This window comes from Cardiocondyla obscurior, linkage group LG26 (genome assembly GCF_019399895.1).
Source record: "Cardiocondyla obscurior isolate alpha-2009 linkage group LG26, Cobs3.1, whole genome shotgun sequence".
Taxonomy (NCBI): domain Eukaryota; kingdom Metazoa; phylum Arthropoda; class Insecta; order Hymenoptera; family Formicidae; genus Cardiocondyla; species Cardiocondyla obscurior.
In genome coordinates, this window is record NC_091889.1 from 1,471,171 (window position 1) to 1,495,738 (window position 24,568).

General features: G+C 41.2%; 3 protein-coding genes across 4 annotated transcripts; 2 read left to right on the plus strand and 1 right to left on the minus strand.

Moving 5' to 3' along the window:
- Window positions 1-2,185: 2,185 nt before the first annotated feature.
- Window positions 2,186-23,164, minus strand: Nadsyn (NAD synthetase). Its single transcript, XM_070672693.1, has 14 exons — window positions 23,035-23,164; window positions 14,947-15,252; window positions 6,205-6,399; window positions 5,768-6,023; window positions 5,477-5,669; window positions 5,057-5,297; window positions 4,720-4,959; window positions 4,541-4,656; window positions 4,142-4,446; window positions 3,849-4,057; window positions 3,527-3,752; window positions 3,262-3,438; window positions 2,704-2,806; window positions 2,186-2,462 (listed from the first exon to the last, which is right to left on the minus strand). The coding sequence occupies exons 3-14, from the start codon at window positions 6,348-6,350 to the stop codon at window positions 2,434-2,436; spliced, it is 2,241 nt and encodes a 746-aa protein (XP_070528794.1). The 5' UTR covers window positions 6,351-6,399; window positions 14,947-15,252; window positions 23,035-23,164; the 3' UTR covers window positions 2,186-2,433.
- On the plus strand, window positions 8,224-14,609 carry LOC139112069 (uncharacterized). The gene is given in 13 exon segments (XM_070672855.1): window positions 8,224-8,805; window positions 8,931-9,083; window positions 9,203-9,495; window positions 9,653-9,802; window positions 9,804-9,984; window positions 10,366-10,611; window positions 10,756-11,088; window positions 11,229-11,456; window positions 11,837-12,250; window positions 12,459-12,837; window positions 12,984-12,999; window positions 13,051-13,299; window positions 13,497-14,609. Coding segments are annotated over 13 exon segments (3,456 nt in total). The 5' UTR covers window positions 8,224-8,586; the 3' UTR covers window positions 14,092-14,609.
- Window positions 17,190-24,079, plus strand: Cyp4g15 (Cytochrome P450 4g15). 2 transcript variants are annotated; one of them, XM_070672695.1, is made up of 8 exons: window positions 17,192-17,389; window positions 18,125-18,355; window positions 19,190-19,387; window positions 21,777-22,029; window positions 22,139-22,355; window positions 22,422-22,610; window positions 22,686-22,923; window positions 23,043-24,079. In XM_070672695.1, exons 2-8 carry the CDS (start codon window positions 18,130-18,132, stop codon window positions 23,405-23,407), a joined length of 1,686 nt encoding a protein of 561 aa, XP_070528796.1. In that variant the 5' UTR covers window positions 17,192-17,389; window positions 18,125-18,129; the 3' UTR covers window positions 23,408-24,079. The 2 variants fall into 2 exon arrangements, with proteins under 2 accessions (XP_070528795.1, XP_070528796.1); XM_070672694.1 differs by having other exon boundaries at window positions 17,190-17,389; window positions 22,139-22,610.
- Window positions 24,080-24,568: the final 489 nt, after the last annotated feature.

Here is a 24,568-nt window from a genome sequence, read left to right on the forward strand (position 1 = left end):
TTGCCTGTTAATTAGATCCGTCACCCTCGTGTAAACGGCTTTTGGTCGTGCGGAATGCGGCCGCCCGGATTAGAGCGCGCTGAGAATATCCGGTAATCTCGAATGATGTAAATACGCCGTGTGTGACGCTAGGCAGACCACTTATACGTATTTAATTCTCGCATATATATTCGTGCATCTCGTTCTTAAGCTCCGCGATTGGCCAAACGCGGGCGTGTTTGACGCCCGGCCACGAGACGCTCACACCCTGTAAATAGTCTTCATTTCGACGGCGGAAAACGGGTACCGGTTAGTCCACGATCATCGGCACCTTGCTTACGAGTGTAATGTACAGAACGAAGCACGTCCCGCGAACGCGCAAGACTGGGAGGAAGATGGACCAGCGCGGTTCTCTCGCGCCTAGCATCTCGACGGGAAGACGCGGGGACAACGGCGGCACTGTCAATTACAAGTTAAACACGTTGCGTATTATCATCTTATTAATAATATTATTAACATTATACTTTTAAACGATAACGCTATCTACGTTTCCATTACTATTTAATTTACGCTCAGTATTGTCGCGAACAATAGCACTTAGCTACACACCTTCGGCAAATTCGTCATCGTCAATCTGACTATCAGCATAATTATTATTATCACCACCCCACCCTCTCCTCTGCTCCGTTGTTTCTATCAATTTTCTGCGACGTCCAACTTTTCATCCCTAGTTATAATCTATTGCTATTATAATTATTATAATAATTATTATTATTTCTATTATATTATTATATTATCATTATATGCGCTGATAAATTTAATTATTGATTTTAAAATTAATATTATATAGTTCTACACATGTGGGATAGCCCGATGCTTCCCGATGCAGGTTGTTTCTTAATTATATACGAATACTTCAGTTTAGAAACTGATAGCGCGAGGAATAATATATGAGCATATGTAATGCATAAGCATAGATTGTCTAGGCTTTATTTTCGGAGGTGTAACGAGTTGAAGAAAATAACATTATTTTATTAGATATCCCAAAATGTTATTCGAAATAACATGTTACGATTGTAATATATTGTGTAACGTTTTAATTATATTTTAATTATATTATTTTATTTCGAATTTTATGTTGAAGTATGCACATATACATATATACTATACACATATATATTTTTTCTAATCGAGTGAAGTATTGGGGTATAATTAAGAATCAGCTTGCATAATATTTATCAGATTGTCCGGTTGCAGAAGCGATCTTGTTGCAAAGTACACGAAAAACGAAGATTGAAAAACAGCAGACGCAGGGTGCAATTTGCCCAATCTATTAGGATAAATATATTTAATATCATATTTGGGACCTTAAAAAAAAACTATATTTTTTAAATCGTCGAATCTCAAGTCAAAATAATTTAAATAAGATAATTTCAAGCGTGGAAAATATTTCTATGTAACGAGGAATTAAAACCTTGTTCGTTCTAATAGGTTGAGCAAACTCTGCACTATAAGGCGAATTATTAACGTGTGATTGTAAACTGAGCGTGTGATGAAATGTCTGGTGATCATTGTTCATATGGGAGTAGTATGCATGTGGATTTGTACGGGGTGTATCACAGCACGTTTAGCTGTACTTTCGGCATTTTATAGGCCAAAATATCGGAGCTCGCAGAGAAAAATGTAGAAAGTGCAACTAAAGTAAAAACGGTATACCACCTGCTGTGTCGTATCGTTGGTGATTTTGTAAATTCTATTAGAGCGCGACTGCGTCATCCGGACATTGGTGTCTACTTATTAGAGATCGTTATTAATTGTAGCTAACGGTAAAACGTGGTTACGCGCTCTTATATGTTTGCAAGAAATAATAAAAATTAATATTATGTATGCACTCCATATATAAATCTGTTTGATACGTCTCCTAGCTTCGGTAATCGCACACTTGACAATCACATTTTGCGCTGATCTTAATATCTTAATATTAACAAATTCAAATTCATTTATATCCGGTTATAGGGCCTGAAACCGCTTACACCTATTTTCTATTATTTTCTTTTACGATTTTGTTCACTGAATTTAGCTTTAAAAATTTTTTTTTTTATTTTCCGTCCTTCTTTCCTTCCTTCCTTTCGTGGTAGTATTGTGGATTAGTCAGTCATTTTATTTTTTAGTGGTAATCTAGTAACGTAAAAAAACAATAATAACGTAAAGTAAGATAAGAGTTTATTTTATACACAGTAACAATTTTTATGCTATACCCTTTATTATTAGAATAACTTGTCTGTATATTTAAAATTTCACAAGTATCTTTTGCTGCTGCTCGTTTGGGCAGGTTTCTTAAATATTAAAACCAAGGCTGAACAAAGTGTCCACGACAAACGAAAGAGCGAAATGTCACATCCATCTGCCGCAGCGCTACAATGTCAAAATGATAAGAGAGTGCTACGGCTACGGTTAAACTACTACTCCAGGATGCGTTTTATCTGTAACAAAGAATGATGTCGGTGATGACTCCTCGTTAAAAACGGCGATAAGCGAGACAGTAGTAGTAGTAGTAGTAGGTGTGCACGAAATTCGAGGCCGGTTATTTTAACCGAACCTGCGTGCAGCTCCAGAGAGAGGTAGATTTTTCAGTAGGTGCTTTCGCCGAATATTTTGATGATTTCATCGGCTGAAAAACGTTGTGCTCGACGTGCTTCTTTAAAGCGCGTTTTGTTTACTCACTGCTGATCACGGAGCTGAACGGCATATATCTGGGCTTTGCAGGTACTTTTGGAGCACCTTCACGCGGCCTGGACGGCTTCTCTTCGCTGCTGAGTCGTCTCACCTGAAAAAGTATAACCGTCTTGTACTAAATTATAGAAAGTTGTTTTTTCTAAGGGTAGCAAGAGGTGTTGTACGTTGATTTTATATTTTCTACGCTACTTGCCGTGCAATGTGCATATTAATCACTTGCTTGCTAACCCTTATGTCGAAACGTTCGGAATATTTTTTAACATACTGTCTGATAATTTAGCTGGTTTTCTTTGCTGATATGAACGTGAAATTGGTATTCGATGAGAAAATCTCCGATGATAGGAAAATTCAGACTCTACGAATCACTCCGCTTGCAATACGCCAAGTTCCACGATGTATGCAAGACTTCTTGCTACGAGACGTCGCAATTTCGCATGAGCGTTCTAATCGCGGTGTTATTTCAGTCGCTTGGCGTTTCCTCTCGCATTCCGACGCTTTGGAACTCGAGGCAAGGTGAGCATCAACTTTCTCCTGCATAATTCTCACCTGTTCATCGATCGCTGCAAATTGCCACTTCCACGTGTGATTGTAAAGGAAGGGACGGTGATCGAACCGATTATCGTCGGGACTGTACGTCTCTGCATGGCAGGAAGGAGTTAATATTGTCATCTTGTGTCGATTTATAGCGTAGCACCTGTAGAAGTGTTTTACCTTATCTGCAATCTAAAATAAGAAGTGTTTTTAATTTGTAAAGAAAAATATATATTAAAAAAAGAGGACTAGATTAGAATCTTGTTCAAAGAGCACATACTTCTTTCGGGGTATAATGATCCCACATATGCACGAGTCTGCAGAACATTGTAAAGGGTCCAGCTTTATTTTGTTTCCTTAATCGTCCGAAAACTGATAATTCCTTGTAGGTCATGCCCATATCAACTTCATCTAATTGCGCGAGCTGCCCTGCTAGTAGCGGTTCTAATTCTGCGGTGGGTGGAGCATCTAAGATATTATCTAAAGCGGATATTCCATATTTGCGTCTAAAATTTATATTTAAATCCGTAATTAAAATTAAGGATTATATAAAGATTTGATATAAGAAAGCGCTATATACAATAATTCAAATACAAACGCACTTAAAGTATATGAGAAACTTTCTTAAATCATTCTTTGCTATGCCACCGATAGGATTGATGTCAGCGCTACTGCAATCATACTTGGTGAGATAACCGCGTAAGGCTTCGTCTACATTACTACTTCCTAATACTAAAAGGCCACCCGGACGGCCTCGGACCCATAACATTAATTGAGCGCATAAGTAAGCCATCACCATTCGTAATCGAGCCTGAAACAGATACAATAAAACAGATATGGAGACAGTAATTCGGTAAATAAGATGTACGTTCGGTCAAGATAAAAGAGCAATTACCTGCACATTTTGCAAAGCTAGATTCTCTCTTGGCGATCCACCATGCACTTTGAATCTCGGTGACAGCTTAGAAATCTGTTGGAAGATACCTAAAACAGCGGATATTGCAGTATCTATAACTATTCCATGATGATAAGATCCTATTTGATTGGCCAACTCGGTCGCGCGGGCCTTAGTTTCTGCTGATGAATTTTCCGTTCCCATGTAACATGTAAACAGGAGGGTGTTGCATAATTGCTTTGGGTCTGTCGGTAGATATTCGCAATCACCGACAATCTTTCTAATATCCGCTAAGACTTGTACGTCTGAAATACATAAAGTATCATTTTAAAGACTTGAAAAATTTTTCTATAGTTTGTTCTATAATTGTATAGTTTGAACGAACTAGACAAGCTTTACCTCCTCTGCCGACCGTGTCGACAATCATTTCACACATCGAATATACTAAACACGCTGTAGACGACGAGTCAACGCCGCCACTCAATGGCAAGAAAAAACCACCTTGGCAGGATCGTCTAAAATATAAACATACATGTAAAGAATACCGTAGAATCAATATCTTGATCATATTTGCACACCTTAGATAATCCCATAGCCAGCAAGCGGGTGCCATTGCGATTTCTTCCTCCGCGGTGTGATACACAAGATTTGAATGCTCGCTGTCGTCGCCATAAATATCCTGAATTCCTTCGAGCGGTCGATCCGGTGGACTCGATATGAGATTCTCTGGTGTAAGTGCGAAATCGACTTTCACACGTGGATAACTAGGCGATGAAGCAGCCGCGTGAGATAACGATCGGATGCTGTTTCGATAATTCCTAAAAAGAGCAAGATAGTACTTACTTTCTAAATACATATATATTATATAAATTATTTAATTATTGGAATAAATTGCATCCACGTCAAATCTTGTACCTTATATCCTCGAGGTCAAAAGTGGCGACGGTCACCTCAACGTCTTCGAGAGCGAACTGTCGTCCGCGATTTAATATATTACCGTTGAGCGTGATGCTGGATCCGCCGTTGAAATACACTCTGCCGCCGTCGCAACCGCGCAAGTTACTAAACATATAGCAACCGCCAGCCTTGAACGTAGCCGACTTTACGAGATCCACGTTGACGTAGGCTTTACGAAGTTCAAAATACGAGCCGCTTCCTGCCAAAGAAAGGCGATAAAAAATTAAGAGCAATTTTAAGAGGGTGTTTTATATCTTACAATCTTTAACTGACAAACTTTAACAATTGTCTTAATTTTCACTGTTAACAAAAAAGCAAGAAATAGACGGAAAAAATCTCTATCGATTGTAGCGTTTAAATGCATAATATTGATTTTACCATTCGCAATAATTTCTACGCCGTCCAATGACATAGGAATATGATTGCTGGCTGGGTGCCAAAGTTCCTCGCAAATTTCGAAACCTACGCACGTATCCCTCGTCGCGATGACCGCATCACCAAACGGCACTACATTTTGACCGGTGATTTGCGATATCATTCGCGGCAAGAAATAATCCTCGACTGTGCGTTCCTGATATATAAAAAAAAAAAAAAAAAGAAAAAAAAGAAATATTACGAGATTATTGCATGTACAGATTCAAGCTTTGATCGGTCGCGGCGTATCATTACTTTCGTCCAAGCAGAGAACCATCTGGATTCCCTGTAGTTGCCGTTCTCACAGTTTCGCATTTTCGGACGGATCAGCAAAATCCGTCGATTTAGAAAAGCCACTCTGCAGTTGTACGTCACATTCTTGTGCATCACAGGCATGCCGACGTCTATCAGTATATCCTCGCAAACACTCGATTTCAAAAGAGTCCCCAGAACTTCCCAGCTATGAAGCAACGTGTCGGACTCGTAAAAATGGTCCTCGCAGCTATAGCCACTGTTGAACGAACGGAATACAATAATAATGTGTTGCTAACGGCAAAATTACAAATTGTATAAACCACAGTTTCACAATACCACAAAAAAAAAAAAAAAATTATCTAACTGTAAAAGAATTAGCTTTTTAATTAGGCAGCAATAATGTATCTGCAAGTACTTTTGTGGACAGGAAAGCTTACGAGATCTCTAACTCAGGACCGCTTCTATAAGTGGCATTGGCATCCTTCGCCTCTTGTATACTCTGCAAAATTCTCCTGGTGTTCCCTTCGAAATCCATTGCCCATTGATTCAACGTGCAAACAGCGACGGTCACCGTACGCCCCATGATGAACAATACTCTCAAACGATTCCTCCTAAACGATTTTTGTCTTTACCTGGAACAAGCAAACGAACGTTATTATGGTCTTAATGTTACGAAAATCAGTTATTATCGTGAGATACTTTGAGAAAAATGACAATATTGTATTACTATTAAACTAGAACACGAGAAAAAGTTGGACGGTTCAATTTGAAAATCGTCCTATCTCATTTCAAATGTAATTTATGGCACCGTCATTATCGTGGCTGTTAAAAGTCGGTGGTCGCGTGTGCGTCCGACGGAACTTCTGGCGGCAGCTTGCCAGCTAATTCTATCAATTGGAATTCCATCGATCGATTCCGAGATATAAACTGAAAAACGCTCCGTTTGCCTCAGTCCGGTACGTACGCGTTGATTGATCAATAATCCGGAAAACCCGGCACAGCCAGGTAGGCACTGTCTTACGTAGAAGCCATTGTAGATTGCTTTCTAGTACGACCTTTTCGGCTATCTGGGAAATTATTTCTCCATTTATTTAATAGCGATACAGGAGTTCCAAATAAAAGCATCGTTTAACCAAGATAAAAATATGAATAATAACAAATACGTTTATTGGATTTATTGGTATCTCTAATTATTTGTAATTCGAAACTTTATGTTACTTAGTGGTAAAAATTTTTCAAAAATAAAAAAAAAAATTACGCCGATCACAATTGACTTTCACGGGGCAGTCGCGCGTTAAAATCAGCATGATCCTATCCCGAAGATATCACCCACGAGAAAAGAAATTGAATCGACAGACCAGAGCTACGCTTCTCTGACTTTTTCAGATCTGCTCTGAATCGTTTCTGCGAGCTTATCGCGTCGGTACGGTACTTCCTCGCCGTCGATTTCCGATCGGCAACGAACTCGCTCGCCTCGAAAACGTCGATAGAACGAGCCGAGCTGCCCGAGCTACCGGCGAGGATATTATGTCGATGAGCCGCGCCGGCGGCCTTCTGAGACGATGAGCGGTGAACAAACGATCGTGCCAAGGGTGGCTCCGCCCACGATTCGCGACGGTTGTCAAGCAATCATCCGGGGAACGTTCCACTGAATGTCTTCGGCAACGATTTCTCTCGGGGCCAAGTCTACCCCCGAGTACCGCGGTGTTTCTAGTACAGCTTGCACCCTCTCGGTGAAATCGCTCGTCTCCGAAAAATCCTCCGACTTACCTTTAAAAAAAAATATATTAAAAAATTAATAAATAAAACAAAACAAAACACCGTGGCATTTTGTTCTTAAGCAATTAAATTTTATCGTTTTAGATTATTTTTGATTTTAAATTGCGTAAAATAATAATTATTAAAAATTTACAAAGTTTGTTTTAATGAAGGAGGAATTACGTGCGGATATATCTCCCTCTGAAAAATAATTGAATAAAGTGTCGGAAAGACTTGTTTTTCGACGAGACAACGCTACTAGATCATATTTTAATTACATTGTAAAGAAGAAGATTCCGAAAAGTGATTCGCGTGCTCGACATGCGGGTTACAAGAACGTAGGAATGAAAAATCCGATTGTCAAGTATCTCCTCGGAGAAGAAATGCCGACGAGAGAGGAGTACACGGACTGGCACGAGAATGCGAAGGGCGGAAGGTCGTCGCCAACACTTGCTATTGAGGCTGATAATCGCGATGAGCAGAACGAGGACGAAATCGACGATAACGAGAGATAACGAAAGATGACGAAGCCGGTATTGAGCAGCAGAGTGAAAGAGCTCCAAGATATGCTCTTTCCGGTTCAACCCATCCCAGGTAACCATTTATTCATTATTAATTGGATAATTGGCGGATATAAAGCCGATGAATGAAAATCAGCATTCCCGATTCGACTGAAGCGTGATTATTTATGCCTAAAATTAAAATCTTTTATTTAAATTAAGGCCGAGATGGTAAGAGGCGCGCGGATACGTTTGTAACAATACATATAAGATCGTAACAATAAGTGTCGGCGAGGTCGCGAACCCACGGACATTGTACTCCCCCAATCGATCTTCTATCGTGTGCAGCATACGACCGCGTTTAATTCTCACGAAACTTGATGCCAATTTGCCAAACCCGTCATTATGACACGTATCATCCTGGATAATTTAACTTGTAGACTGGCACGAATATCGTCCAGAATATTTTCTCGTTAGCAAAAAAAATATAAAAAAATAAAAAGAAAAAAAAGCGTAGCTTTATTTCGATAGTAACGAGTTATTTTTAACGATGCAGGTGGCATGATCTCCGATCTAACACCGCAGGATCATCAAGGGTCTCAATTGGAACGTTACGAGAGCTCGGCTCTCAGACGAGACGCGGAATCGGCGCTGTTTGCGATACCTTTAGGCATTTCCAGACATCGGTATTCGAAGGAGGCTCTTCGCGCGGTTCTCGATGCGCGATGCATCGTCGACGGTAGCATCCAGGAAGCGGCGAGGTGGCCAACCGAATGCCAGGTGAAAGTTTACGCGCCCGCGTAGTTTTTCGCTTCGTTTCTTTTGCAACTTTGCCACTCGAAGTCGCCGATTATTGAGCCGAGCTACTTGGCGTAACGTAACTACACGTATAATTGATCTCTCAGGTGATCCCAGAGAGAGTTCGTCACATCGAGTACAATCCTCCTGCGCCGGAAGCATTCTACGTTTCGACCGGAAAGGAGCCGCGACCCAAGCCGATCGGCGACGAGCTCGGAACAGTGATATTTCGCTACTGTCCGACGAACGTTACCAACTACGTAAGTTGCAATATATAATTTTTATTCGTTTCTTCCGCCACGTATAAATAATCGGCCTTTCATTTTATTATTTTATTTGAATTAAAGGGTGTAAAGTTGATTAATCCGTATATCTGCAGTTTAGCCGATCTTGCGTGGGGGGAAGCACGGCACTTCCCGCGGAATTCTGCGGGGAATCGACCGCGGGGGCCAACGCCAATGACATCTTCTTCGTCACCGAAGGTCCTCGGTCGAGGGACGACAGTACGGACTTGCGGTTTGAATCGCGGTTCGAATCCGGGAATCTCGGCAAAGTCGTCAAAATAACCGACACGTATTACCAGCTCTATTTGAGAAGAGATCTCTACACGCAGCGGCACACTCAGTGGTACTATTTCAGGGTATCTAACACGAGAAGCAGAATCACTTACAGGTACGAGGCGAGCGATGAAAACTAACGGACTCCCTTTCACGAAAAATTACAAAATAAAAAAAAAAAGATTAATTAGATTCAGACGTAAAGAGTGTAATTTTTAATCAATTTTTTTTCTAATCGAGAATTTAAAAGAAAAGATATAAAACTGCTTTAGGTTTTCGATCGTAAATATGTGCAAAGAAGAGAGCCTTTACAACGAAGGCCTCAAGCCTCTTCTCTATTCCACCGAAGATGCTCGGACTCGATCCGTAGGATGGAGAAGATGCGGCGACAATATTACGTACTACCGGAATAACGACTCATCGTAAGACAAAATTTTCTATTTCAATAATGATTGATGTAATAAGAAAAAAAAAAAAAAATAATAATTGCAGAAGCGACGAAGAAAAAGAGAAACACACGTTGACGTTCAACATCTCGTTTCCTCACGATCGTGATATCGTTTACTTAGCGCACTGCTATCCGTATACTTACACCGACCTCCAGGTAAAACAAACTCTATTAAAAAATTCGCTGTGCAGTTCTATAAGAAAAAGCTATTTTGCCGATAACAAGTAATTACATCGATAAAGAAAATCAGACCTAATATCTATCAGAATTGCCGCTGAACGTCAAGTTGGAATCTGTTAGATCTCGCTTTTCCGTTCGGGGGTTAAAATTGCTCTCAGTAATTATTGCGCGGAACGTTCCCACAATGTGAAACGGGAATTTGTTTTACGTTCTGCTCGTACTTATCGTGATTACCATCGCAGTCTCGGCAGGAAGATTCATTACGTTCCATCAGCAGATTAAATCTACTCCTCCCTCCCTCCCTTCGTCGCGGTCTATCTTTCTCCGTCTCTAATTGCTAGCATAAATATGACCCAGGAGTATCTCGGCAAGATCGTGGCCGATCCCGCAAAAACGAGATTCGCCAAGCTACGCCTGCTGTGCCGTAGCCTAGCAGGAAACGGCGTGTATTACCTGACGATCACCGCGCCGACCCACGAAGAACAAGTGCGCAGAAAGCGGGGTGTCGTTATTACGGCCCGAGTGCATCCCGGGGAGACTCCGTCCAGCTGGACGATGAAAGGCATCATCGACTTCCTCACCGGTGACACGAACCGGGCCCGGGTAAGACGATCCTAAATCGGAAGCTGGTCCCCGCACTAACGGCCGAAATAGCCAAGTAAAATAGAATGAGCGGAGGGATTGGAGTATCATTTAGAACGAGAACTTAACGACCGGCCAACTAAACGTCGCGTGGTTTTCTCGCAGGAGCTCAGAGAGAAATTCGTCTTCAAGCTGGTGCCGATGCTGAATCCGGACGGCGTCATAGTGGGCAACAATCGATGCTCTTTGTCCGGAAAGGACTTGAACCGGCAGTACAGAACCGTAATGCGGGAGAGCTATCCATCGGTGTGGCACACGAAGCTGATGATCCGGAGACTGCTCGAGGAGTGCGGAGTGGCGATTTACTGCGACCTCCACGCTCACTCGAGAAAGCACAATATATTCGCATACGGCTGCGAGAGCAAGAGAACCGGATGCAGCGGCAGATTGTCGGAACAAGTGTTTCCGCTGATGCTACACAAAAACGCAGCCGATAAGGTAAGCGCTTAATTTCAATACTTTGATCAAACTAAAGTGAAACCCTGACGACGATCGTTCCAAGAAACTTTTCGCGTTACAATTTTCTTATTAATTATTGTATTGTTGCCTAAATAATCTCGTCTGTTTTACAATTGCAGTTTTCCTTCGAGAATTGCAAATTTCACGTCGAGAAAGGAAAAGAGGGCACGGGTCGAGTGGTCGTGTGGTCCATGGGCGTGCAGAACAGTTACACTATGGAGGCTTCTATGGGCGGCTCAAAAATTGGCTCTAGATGCGGAACACATTTTTCCGTTCAAGACTACGAGCAGATCGGAAAGGCATTTTGCGAGACTCTCCTCGATTTTTACGATCAGGATCCTATGAAGGTAGCATTTGTTTCCAAATTAATTAAAATGTTTTCCGCTTATTAACGAGCCTTGAATCAGAAATCAGCAAGAATAAAATCGTCAAGTTTTTATCAATATTTGAATAATTAAAAAAAAAGCGTACATAAATAACATAATAATTAAATAAAAATTTCTTTACGGTTCGATTTTCTTTGCGTACACTTATTGGATTTATTTTACCATCGTAAGTATTACATTCGCTAAAAAAAAAAAAAAAAAAAAAGAATTTAAGCTTTTATCATAAATTAAAAAAAAAAAAAAAAAAATTAAAAATACTTGGCAATTATATTATTAAAATATTCTAATCAGCTGATATTAATACATTAGAATAAACTACAATGGACGATGCGGCTCAACAGGAGAGACTCCGAAATAAGATTATAGCTAGACTGACGAAGGAAGGCTCCAGTGCTGAGGAACCTACTAATATCGATTTAACTGACTATTCGAGGTACGCTCGACGTTATTCTAGCGATCCAGGAGTTTTCCCGCTCCTTATTAACCACCAGAGTGGTTCGTACAAGTTTCCTAACTTTTCCAGTAACGAGGGAGACGTCTCGCAAGAGAGCTTCTCGTCGGAAGAAGAAAGAATCGAATACGCGGATGCCGCGTGGTCCAGCGAGGGCGGTGAATTCTTGGCGAGTCGTCGTCGGTACCTTTGCGTGCCACCCCCTTCGCCAACCTTCGTCCCACCGAAAAGCGTAGGTCTTTACCAAAGAAGAGCGCGAAGAGACGTCGCGGAACGAATTTACTTGGAACGCCGGCGAAACCTGGTATATAATGTAATGTAATAATTATCCCGGAGTAAAGTGCTAGTCCGAAGATTACAAGACCCTGACCTGTTCTCGAGAAACGAACTCGCGTCTCGCGGAAGTGACGCAAGAAAGATAATAAAATACAAATAAAATATGTAGATAAAAATTTAATAATAATTATACCGACGAATTATTCGCTAAGCTGCGCGTGTTGTATCGTCGATAGGCACGACGAGCGATGGATTTGCCAACTACGGATCCAGGCAGCGACTTGTGCGACGAATGTGCGACTGATTCGGCCGACGAGGGTTTCGTGAGAAGCGAGGGAAGAGAATGCGATGGTACGTTCAACGATATCAAAATTAATACGCGCGCACATCGGCGTATGCTACATCGTGCATGTCTAGTAGTCTGGAGGAGTCCGCAAGAGTATCTTCGCCAAGATATAATTGAGCTGTCCGAGACGACCGAGAAGGAGGAGCAACGGGATAAGTCGCTGATCTTACCGGAAATTGTGAGACCCCGCAGCGTATCTTTCGGAGAATTACTACCTCACGAAAATCACCGGAAGACTCGCCAGCAGCCGCGATGCCTTCGGTACGAATAAACTTATCCCGCTGTTAAAAGAAATTACGTGACTTTTCCAAGATTTTTGCGATGAATTTTTTTTCTTTCACGTAAATATGTTTTATCTCGTATGGAAAATACGAACCCCGCGTTTATTTGTTATAAAATAATTAATAATTCTCAGCTTCAACTTTCTTGCTGTTCTAGAAATAATAACCACGTAAAAATGCAATTTGTTGATAATTTGTCAGAACGCTACGACATCCGTCGCCGGTTTCGCCGACGAGCCTGGAGGTGAGACTCAGGTTAACGTCGTTAAAGCGGCAGATTTGGACGGGCGTCGGCCCAACCGACGCCAACGACGCGGAACGTCTCGTCGACGCGTTCGCCAGAGCTCCGCTGAGCTGGGGCGTCTCCAGACACGCTCTGGCGCACTATCCCACAGACGGCGAGGTCACGCTCAAGTATGTACACCTCGATTTATCGCGTAGACCGCGTTCGTAGAGCACGCAACAGATTTTTCCTTAGTTCCGCTCGACGGAAGATCGCGACAAGTTTACGTTATTTATGTTCCAAATGCGAGGCGTGAAATTACAAACGAGAACATTTCCTACGCTGTCCGTTTCTAATGAAACTTGTGCGTTATCAAAAATAATTTTTTCTCTCTCTTTTTTTTTTTTTTTTTTTTCTTTTTCAGATCGCGGTCTAAGAAGACGCAGTCGCTCGTCTACGACGCGGACAAAGATGATTTGAGAAAAGCGCGGCGAAAGTCGCGGCGCAGTGGATGCCAGCTGAAGGCGACCGCGCGAGCGGAAGGGCAGAAGCCGTCCCGGAGGAAAAACGTGCGACTCGACTGGCAGCGGGCGGTGAACCTCAACTCCCGGAGCAAAGACGCGAGGGTTGTCGCAAGGGCCTCCTCGTCCCTGCTGACGATCGAGGCGGACTCGCTCAAGCTGCTGGCGACGTCGACGACGTCCAAGCGACCGCAGCGGAAGCTCGAGCCACGCCGAAAGTTCCGCGGTGCCGGTGCGGTGGCGGCCACCTGTGCAAACGTCGGAGCGAAGACCGGTGCCGCGAAACCGACGAGGACGTGCCGCCGCGACGCCTTCTGCGAGAGCACGACCTCGGACGATGCCTCGTCTGATTCCGGTAAGCCGAAAGCCACAAAAAAGAAGCTGAAGAAGAAGAAGCCGCCACCGCTGCAGCCGTTGAAGAAATCGACGGCGGCCAAAGGGACGGCGGAACAGGGCAGGCGTGCCTGCAGCGCCAAGACTTCTCGCAACAACGTTTGATAATTATATTGAAAAAAAAAAAAAAAAATTCTATTTATTAGGAAATGAAAATGAGACTGCTGGAACGATTTTAAGATTAATTATCGTTAATTGACTACAGTATCGACGGCTGCAACGTTCTAATTAATATCAAGTTTTACTTATTGCGTAAGAATTGCATCGTAAACCGTCGTTACTTAGATAAGAACGTGCGAGAAGTCTTCATCATCCGAGTTATCGTTATACATATAGCACAATAAGATTAATAATCTATTATCTCCCCGAGGAAAAAAAAAAAAAAGTACGCGACAGAAAATAATGGCAGTTGCTTATAACTCGTACTTTTCATCACAAAGCAACGCGAATATTATCCGTCCAAGGAGAACGAAAATAAAATAATATCAATTTAATGTCATACCGATCCTTGGGTTTCCTTCGGCCGGAATCCCTGCCCTTGTTGCAAATTCAAGAAATATATATATATATATATATATATCTCGACGTCGCGAGAACCTAATCAGATCAGATGGACTACGATTTCGGCGACTTTAGCGAGATCAGCTGACACGTGCCGCGCGCCCCACACGTGCACGCAAGAGATTGACGACGCGACATTACCATGACGACGCGCGGACGCGTAGGAAACAGTTTACGACCGATCACGTGGCCCACGTAACGTAACGGAGCGGAGCGGAGCGGAGCGGAGTCGGAGTCGGAGGACGGGCCGGTTGTTGTCATCCCGAGAGATCGGCATCGTTCGCCGTGACCTTCCGTCCGCAGACCGAGTGCGAACGAGGGCCCGGGTCTCTTCGCCCGGGCGCGACACGGATCGCTTTGTTAAAGTCGTACGAAACACAAAGATAAATTGAGACTTACCTTAATGATGATACGTGGCGTTCGCTAGAGACTTGACGCAGCCGCGGTGCATGCTCCTTTTCCTCTCTCGATCCCCGCAAAGATGCAACCTCGACCGCGTGGAAAACGTGGACTGAAGGACCAAAGGAGTGACCCTCAAGAGCTAACCCTTCCTATGCTCATCGCCTTGCGTGACTGACGACTGATAGAGATCAGAATTCGGAATGCAAGCTGTCGCTGTCGTTGCCGCATAGTCGCGTGCCTCCATCTCGCGACGGCCGTTCGCCCTCGCATCCTCGCCAGCGGGAGATTCAACTCTCCACGTAACTAAAATCATTGTTAAAGTTTTGTATGTGAATTGCCTGAAACAATGTAATATGCAATATCAATTTCGTATTTTTTTTTCTAGCTGAGATAAACGTATTAAGAGCATTGTCATTGCGACACGGTATACAATTTTCTATAATCTGTATGAAACTCTAGTAATATTAATTACAATCTGTTACCAATTTAAAGATGTAAAGACACAAGTAGTTTCTATATATCTTTATTAATAAGACGTTAAAATAATATGTATGCCCCAACTGTTTCATCGCAGCGCCAAGTCCTATGGAATTTTACGAAAGTCTACGAAAACACGTCAATTTCATTTAATTTAATGCCAGGTTACTCGGATGGTCCCGCCTTAAAGTTTTTCTAACAAACGCGTTTTTTTTTCCTTCCTCTTAAATTTAAATATCTTAAAGTTTTTACGAAGCGATTTATTTGCTGCAAACCAAAATGTACGTCTGTGATTATTGGTAGAACTTTCGATTAGAATCGCTGTTGAATCTCAACGTTAAAATTTAAGATTATGCAATTTTCGAGCAATATGTTATAATATATATTAATATATAGTAAATGAGAGCCCAGCTTTTACCATTTTGTGAGAATATGTTTCTTCTAAGCTTTCCAGGCTGCCCAAATAAAAAAATTCAACCGTACATCTTATTCTGTAAGTATTCAGAAAATTCTTACCCCGTTTAATATTAATTAGTAATTAATATGCAACTGTAAAGAAGCTGCATAGATAATTAAAGTTACATTACTGCGGGTATGGTTACATTTGAGAGGCAAATTTTAATATAAAAAATTTTTTAACATTAACATACGAAATGTTAAAATAAAAATGAGTCGTAAAAATGACATTTCGCCGTTACAGCTCAACGGTTTGCGCTTTTTTTTAGTCATACGATCTTTCATAAATTAACATTTTCTTTTTTTTCTTCTTCTTCTTCTCTTTCTTTAATAGTATCTTAATGATAATGAAACAAAAATACAGCAACGAAATGCCGTGCATGCGTGTCAAAATCAACTTTAAAATAAAGATAGAAACCGTGTGTGACTAAGATATTATGTACGTACACCTTACGTTTATGTTTAGAGTCATTGCTATGTTTTAACACTTATGCATCATGTATGTACAACTTGGCAAGAACGGACGAAGCAAATTTCTCATGGGTGACACGTTATAAAGCTGGGTTAGATTGGGTCATCGCCATGACCTGAGCATCCGTCGATTGTGTTTAAAAGGAACTGTGAGATTAACATCTATAATACGTATTATCACATATTCAATTTTCTGAAACCGTACTTTATATATATATATATATTATTCGCTCGCGAGCCTATTACAAAATTGCAGGTTGTACAATCCACCATAAAAAGCACATACATGTATAAGTAATATCAATCTCTTTCTTTTATTTTTATTTCCCTTTGTTTGCTTTTTTGTTTTAGTTTTTTTTTTTTATTCTTTTTGTCGTTTTTACGTATTCAAGGAATTTTTAAGTCACTATTTTGTCATGATTTAATGTTCAATATCCGTTCAAAGATAAATCTTTAATCTTTAATTTGCCTTTCCGAAAAAGAAAAAAAAAAAACAAATTTTTTTTATACGTTCGATATACGTGCATAAATAAATTCTGAGATAAGTAATTTAAGACCAAAAACGGAAAAAGACGAAAATATGTATTTCATGAAAACATTAAATTAAAGCACGTTAATATTTCTTTAAGAATTACAAATTTTTTGCATTATTTGTATTATAATTACTATAATTGTCGATTGATCAAATCGAATAATTTAATGCTTGTGCTGTAAAGTTGTGTCTAAGAACATTGTGTCATTATTTAATTAAATTAACATATTTTAATGGATTCTGTAAGATGACTTAACATAAAATGATAAAATAAAAAATTCATTTTAAACGTCAATGATGGATTGTGTTTTCATAGCAGTGTTCAACGTCGATGGTGGTGGTCGATACAACGCCTATAAAAGACGACGGATAGGCGAGGAAATCAGTTCGGTGTTACTTCGCCGAAAGGATTCGACTATATATACTTGAATAATATATATATATATATATATATATATATATATATATAAGTAGATCTTGGGGAGAAAAGGCTTAAAAAGAAAGGTAGCCAGCGTTCAAAATGGCCGTATTGTTGGATTAAGAAGTCTATCGCTCTTTCGTGCTTGTGAATACACCGTGTTATCGGTCTCTCTAAAACTGTAAAAGGCTAAGGATTTATTTTAGTGTTTTCTCATAGTAAAACATATATCGCTGGGCAAGCGTTATTTATTGCACTTGCGATATGCACGAGAATTTAAAAAATTGTGGCGAATATTGAACAGTGGAATCCCGAATGTGCGAGCTTTGTCGTCGAGCCTTGGAAATACGACAGATTTCGTTCAGATCAGAATTTATTTCGTCAACTACGCCGTTTTTTTTTTTTTTTTTTACCCTATAAAACGTTTAAAACGTTCTCTCACCCAAAAAAGTGCAAAACAATTATTCTTTCTAGTCGGTACTTCGTATTTAAGAAACCTGATTTGAATGATTAGCCTTTACGATTATCCTCCTCCACCTCCAACTAGACTGGTTTCTTTGCGCCACATAACCAAAAAATTTCACAGTATTTTCAGCTGCTGTTGTTCCGCAATCTTTTCTTTATTCTTAGTCGTTGCAGTGCAAAATTAACGAGATAACAATTTGGAAACCGATTTATCTTATTATCTTCCGTTTGTCAATTTTAATTAATTAATTAATTCCGTTGAATCTTTAATTCCTTTCCCCTGTCTGCTCGCGACATTTCACGCTCTAGAAATCGTTAATTAGATAAATTTTTAATTATTTCTTTTTTTATTTTAGAAATCATGTCAGCAGCCGAACCAGAAATGATAGCTGGCTCCGCCGCCGCAGCGTCCGCTGGTCTGTCGGCGTCCACAGTTTTCCTATCTCTTTTGGTGCCGGCTTTGGTCCTATATTACATTTACTTCAAGATTTCACGACGCCATATGATCGAGCTGGCGGAAAAGATACCGGGCCCAGAGGGTCTGCCATTGATTGGAAATACGTTGCTGCTTTTAGGAAGCTCAGACAGTAAGGCCACAGTACACAGTTAACTTCATTCATATAAAATTATCATTTCAAATAACTTAATTTCGCGATCTCCACATTGATTTATTGTAAAACACGTTCGCGCTTAAGATTAAAACAACCGTACGCTTGCGAAAAAAATTTTTGAAAGGGTTGAAAAATTCTTAAACGCAAAAGTATAATTTTAGATCACGTTGTAATGTTCTTCCAAACGTTTGCTGTAACTTCGAGAATGGATTCGCTTAATTTGATTCTAATATATGAGCGTACGTAATCAAATGCAAATTGAGATACTAATGTATGAAAAAGAAAAAAAAAAAAAATTGATACCATTCGAAATTGAGCGAAATGTGATCACATCTTTACACAGCGTCCTATAAAAGCGCGACCTTATTTCGCATATTAAATTTCCGCTATTATATTGTACGTAACATTCATCATACACGTATTGCACACATGGATCTGATTTTTTTTTTTTTTTTTTCTTTCGCATCTAATTGTATAAATTTACAAATAATTATACTATTTTTTTGACGTTACGACACATGTTTTTTTTTGCATATTTTTCGCGTTATGACACTCAAATTGAATAAATAAGTAATGCCCGATTTCTTCGCACCTCTGAATAAATATTTTTTAGATAAATCCATACGTTTTTGTATAACTCGGTATAAACCAAGATCGACATATAATTTATCCGATAGATAAATTTATCAAAAGGTGGAGAAATCGGGCGTAAAGCGAGTGGGTTTTGCATTCGCGCGACCAGCTCGCTACGCATATAATCACGTAACTTCCGATCGAGTCGATCACGCACCCCCTGCATCTCTGTTGCAGCGATGTTTCGTAACTTGTACAGGAAGTCTTTCGAGTATGATCAGATCATCAAGCTTTGGCTCGGGCCGAAGCTGCTGATATTTCTAATGGACCCGCGCGACGTCGAGATCATCCTGTCTAGCAACGTCTACATCGACAAGTCCGCAGAGTATCGTTTCTTCCAGCCGTGGCTCGGAAACGGCCTGCTCATCTCCACCGGTACGTATCTAACAGCTCGCTATCGGTATCAGAGCGCGTCTCGCTTACAAAACGTTCCTCCGTCCCAGATATTACGAGGGAAAAATCCTTTGATAAGCAATTATCATTAAGACTATCGTTACCTGTTATTAATACGCGCGATTAACGGAAAGTAAGTTACCGCGTTCGAACTCTCTATTAGACACACATTGCCTTTTCCGTAACGTTTCATTACGCACGTTATGCAACTTTTATTAGACGAGACCGCTCTATTAAGCCGTAAATTGTGCTGATCCAAGAAAATGTTGACTTTATAAACGATACTTTTCAATCAGCGGGCACCCACGCACGTCTTCGATTTGAAATTCAACTTTAATCCGCGTTAGTTTAATCTAGAAAAATGTCTTGGACGGTATCACGCGTTAAAACTTACAAACGGAACGTACAAATATTTTCTCGAGTTATCTCTTAGATATTCTCGATTGTGAAAAAGACGGAAAAAAAAGTGTCTTGTGCAAAGTCAGTCTAAAGTTAAAAATGCAAATCTGTTTTGATATTATTCTATTTAAAAAGACGTTCTTTGACGGTTTTTTTTTTCTTTTTCTTATACATATGTATAATACGGTCGTGAAACGCTATACGTACACGTTATTTTGCCAATCGTGTGAGAAAGCCGAAAGATAAAAAAAAAAAAAAAAAAAGGAAAAATAAAAATAAAAACCGATAAACCGCTGGTCCAAATTACGCGTTTTACAAATTCTTAGTAGATTTTCTGCAAGTGAAAAAGAAAAATCGACGAGATTTGAAACGCACGTGGTACCGCAGGTATGTAATCGCGGCTTTTATCGCCAACTTTCTCGAAGGCAGCGAGAGAAGGTCCTTTTTTCTCGTTAATGAAACTCTCTCGAGGCGTAACAGCGCAACATGCACGTAACGACGCGAGCTATCGCCTCGATTAATTCGTCGCAACATCCGCACCGGCAAAGGCGTCAACTCGTATTCTTCTTTTCCTATTTCTTTCCTCTTGCCTTTCCCGAAATACTACGCGCGAAATTGTTTTACGATTTATTGCACAACGGTCACCCCACAGAGCAATCGAGTTTTGCAATTGCACATAGATTAATAAAGCGACCGAAACTTGATTAATGAATTATAAAAATCGGCCCAGTCGGAGCAAACTGGTTAAACGAAAAAATTTCTCTTTCGCGTGGCGTAAATAATTTTAAGGCAGTCATTTAATAATTCGTTTATACGACAATTGAAAGAGTATCCTAGTTTCACAACTTTTTTCTTTCTTTTTCTTTTTTTTTTTTTTTTTTTAATTATTCCAACCGCAAATTAAATATATGATTGCGTTTTGGTAAACGCAAAACTGCAAGCGACATGTTAGAAGGAAAAGAAAATCGTGCTATTAATATAATTGGGAGAAAAAAAAAAAAAAATTGATTGGTCTCATTTTACAGTCAAACTTTTATGTAACAACAAAACGACCACCGCGACGTAATATTTAGCGAAACGATAATATTGCACGCATTCCAGTATAACGTGTGAGAAAAAGGTGCCATAATACTGTTAGCCGGTAGTTGATTTTCTTGTTCGATCACCAAGCTGGGAATCAAGCATCCAACCATGATTTAACTGGTTCTTTCTCCTTTCTTCAGTCGACAGATTTGGTATTTCACCAAGTGGGCGTGGAGGCTGAATGTGAATTAATTCTTTCTCCTCCCCCAAAAAAAGAAAAAAAAACTAAGGAAAGCGAGAGTCTGAAAATAAGAAAAAAAGTCGCGAGGGTCTGCGAAGCGCGGAGGAGCGGAGGATCGGCGCCTATGCGCGGCAGGTGTCGGTTGCATTTAAGGAGAGCGGAGAAAAGAGCGAGAGTGAAATGCAATCAGTCCACGGGTAAAATCCACGGAACGCAGAACAGGAAGGAAATCTGCGACCTACACGCGCTGGTGTGCTTTCTCTCCCCGGCTCTGTTTCTCCGTCCCCCGCGCGCATCGCCCTTCTTTTCCACGGATCTCGTTGCACAATTACCGACGATCCCCGTCTCCCTCTCTGCCCCTTTTTGCGAGCTGGAGTGCATTATCTGGCTCTTTCCGTCGCTCCCTCTCCATGTGGGTCCCTCGCTCACATTCGTCTTCCTACTTCCGCGTGCTCGGTAGAAAGTCCACGAGACACCGAACTCGACAAGGGTGGTAGAAGGAAATTTACATTTAAAGATCTCCGTGAAATTTAACATTTTCTTTTCTCTCTCGCTCCCTTCTTTTTTTCCAACTGTGTTTCGCATAAGTATTCTTTTTGAAGATGTTTTGAAAAAAAAAAAAAAAAAAAAAAAAAAGAATTTGGATAGCACTAATTGCATCGGGGACTTGAATCAAAAGCGATCTCTAATAAACGACTCTCGTTGCAGGCCCGAAATGGCGAGCCCATCGCAAACTGATCGCCCCGACGTTCCACTTGAACGTGCTCAAGAGCTTCATCGACCTCTTCAATGCCAATTCGCGTACGGTGGTGGAACGGATGCGCAAGGAAGGCGACAAGGAATTCGACTGCCACGATTACATGTCCGAATGCACCGTCGAGATCCTTCTCGAGACCGCTATGGGAGTTTCTAAGTCTACGCAGGACCGAAGCGGCTACGAGTACGCTATGGCCGTCATGAAGCGAGTATCAAAGACGATTAAAAAAAAAAAAAAAAAAAAAAATAAAAAAATAAATTCTTCAAGTCAAAACATACAAAACAGACATCGTTATTGTCCGTTCCGTTCGTAGAATGTGCGACATCCTGCATCTCCGCCACACAAAAGTCTGGCTTCGACCAGACTGGCTATTCAACCTTACAAAATACGGGAAGGATCAGATCCGTTTGTTGGAGATCATCCATGGACTTACGAAGAAGGTCATCGCGCGCAAGAAGCAGGAGTACAAGAGTGGCAAGCGCAATATTCTCCACGATACCGAACAAAGTAGCAACGCCAAGACTGCCAAAGTAACTTTCGGAATTTTTTCAAGATCCCGGAAAAAGTCCGTTATCTATCATGCACATTGTTTTCAGATCACCTCTGTGGAGGGACTCTCCTTCGGCCAGGCGGCTGGTTTAAAAGACGATCTCGATGTCGACGATAACGACGTCGGCGAGAAGAAGAGACAAGCTTTCCTGGACCTGTTGATGGAGGCCGGCCAGAACGGTTCTGTACTGACGGACGAGGAAGTCAAGGAACAGGTCGACACTATCATGTTCGAGGTGAGCGTTCACAGACGCGAGCGACTATGCATTTCAAAGAAAGCAGTTTTCGGCAAGCTATTTTATTTGTCGCAGGGACACGATACGACCGCGGCTGCGTCTAGCTTCTTCTTGTCGGTAATGGGTTGCCACCCGGACATTCAGGAAAAGGTTATTCAGGAATTAGACGAAATCTTCGGCGACAGTGACAGACCCGCGACCTTTCAGGACACTCTCGAGATGAAGTATCTCGAGCGATGTCTCATGGAGACCCTTCGCATGTACCCACCCGTGCCTGTCATTGCGCGCACAATCAACACAGACTTAAAACTCGGTGAGTTCTCAAAGCCAGATTTTATCAGATTGGAAAATTCATAGCCGCGACGATACTTGGAACGACGAATAAATGTAACGAATAAACTTGTTCTAAATTATAAAGACTTACCGTTTCAGCGACAGGAAACTATACGATCCCAGCCGGAGCCACGGTGATAGTAACGACCTTCAAGATGCATCGACAGCCACACATCTATCCGAATCCGGAAGTCTTCAATCCCGACAACTTTTTGCCGGAGAAAACTGCAAATCGGCACTACTATGCCTTCGTGCCGTTCTCCGCTGGGCCGCGTTCCTGCGTAGGCCGCAAATATGCCATGCTCAAGCTCAAGATCATCCTGTCCACAATTATGAGGAACTTTCGCGTCAAGTCGGACATCAAGGAGTCCGATTTTAGGCTCCAGGCTGACATTATCCTTAAGCGTGCGGAGGGCTTCAAAATCAGATTGGTGCCGAGGAAACGGGCGGCAACCACCGCCTAAAACATCGTTCGATTCTTTCGTTTACGTAAAAAATAGTTAGCGGGTAGAGAGAGAGAGAGAGAGAGAGAGAAAGGGCGAATTTCAAGTACCACGCTCAAGGTGGCTTTCCTGACGAATTGCATCTCGTGCGTCCATGTGCGTGAGATAAACGCTGCCACGCCATTACATGTACTCTGGAAGGCAGATATTGCGTTTGCTTCGACGACGGCGGTTAACTTTACGTATACGTAACCTTGGCGCGCGAGGTGCGTCGAGTCTCGCACAAAGTACGCACTCCCCGTCAGGAATGACGTTCGTGGGGCTGCGACACCGGCTAGCGTACGTCATCTTGGCGTAAGATACGTCGAATTTTACACGAAGAGCGCGAGCGCGCGCGCGCGCGCGCGTAGATATGTTCCGGAACACCGGTTACAAAGGACTGAGGGGGGAACTATATTACTACACTACTACTACTACTACTACTTCTCTCGTACTCGGCGGGAGAGGGAAGCACGTACGCGCCAGCCGCCGCCGCCGCCGCCGCCGCCGCCGCGGCAAATGCCTTATCTGCCTCTCGATATACATACGCGTTGTATATTCCTGGTCATTGTATGACGCACTACCTTATTGCTTTTATATTGATATTTATCTCTTGCAATAAATGCAGCACTCTTGTGTAGCAGAATCTAAAAACTGAGCTATTCTTGTCTTACCTTTTTGTATTCCCAATTAAGCACGAGTAATTTATATCGAAACCATGAAGGTAAGAATATCAAGAGAGAGCGTAAACTCTCTCTCGATGGCGAGGGGTATGAAGCCGGAAAAGTGTGAGAATTTTGATTATTTCCATGTACCGTAGAATTCATTCTCCTTGCTCTTTTGGTTTTAAAACCGCAACACGCTCCCTTCTTACATTCTTACTTCTTACTTGGGTGATTGAAACAGTTTAAAAATGGGAAAAAGTAATTCACTATTAATTCTTAACAGCGTAATGTTATAATATTTGAGATTTAACCGTTTCTAGACTCTTGCAGCATCCTGTGCTCCAACACCTGTATTTGTTACAAGTCATGTTCAAAATTAAAATCAAATTACAGTAACAGTTATTAATAATATGTAACAAGTATTAATTTTATACATAGAATATAATGTATAATAATTATTAATGGTACACGTGAAATA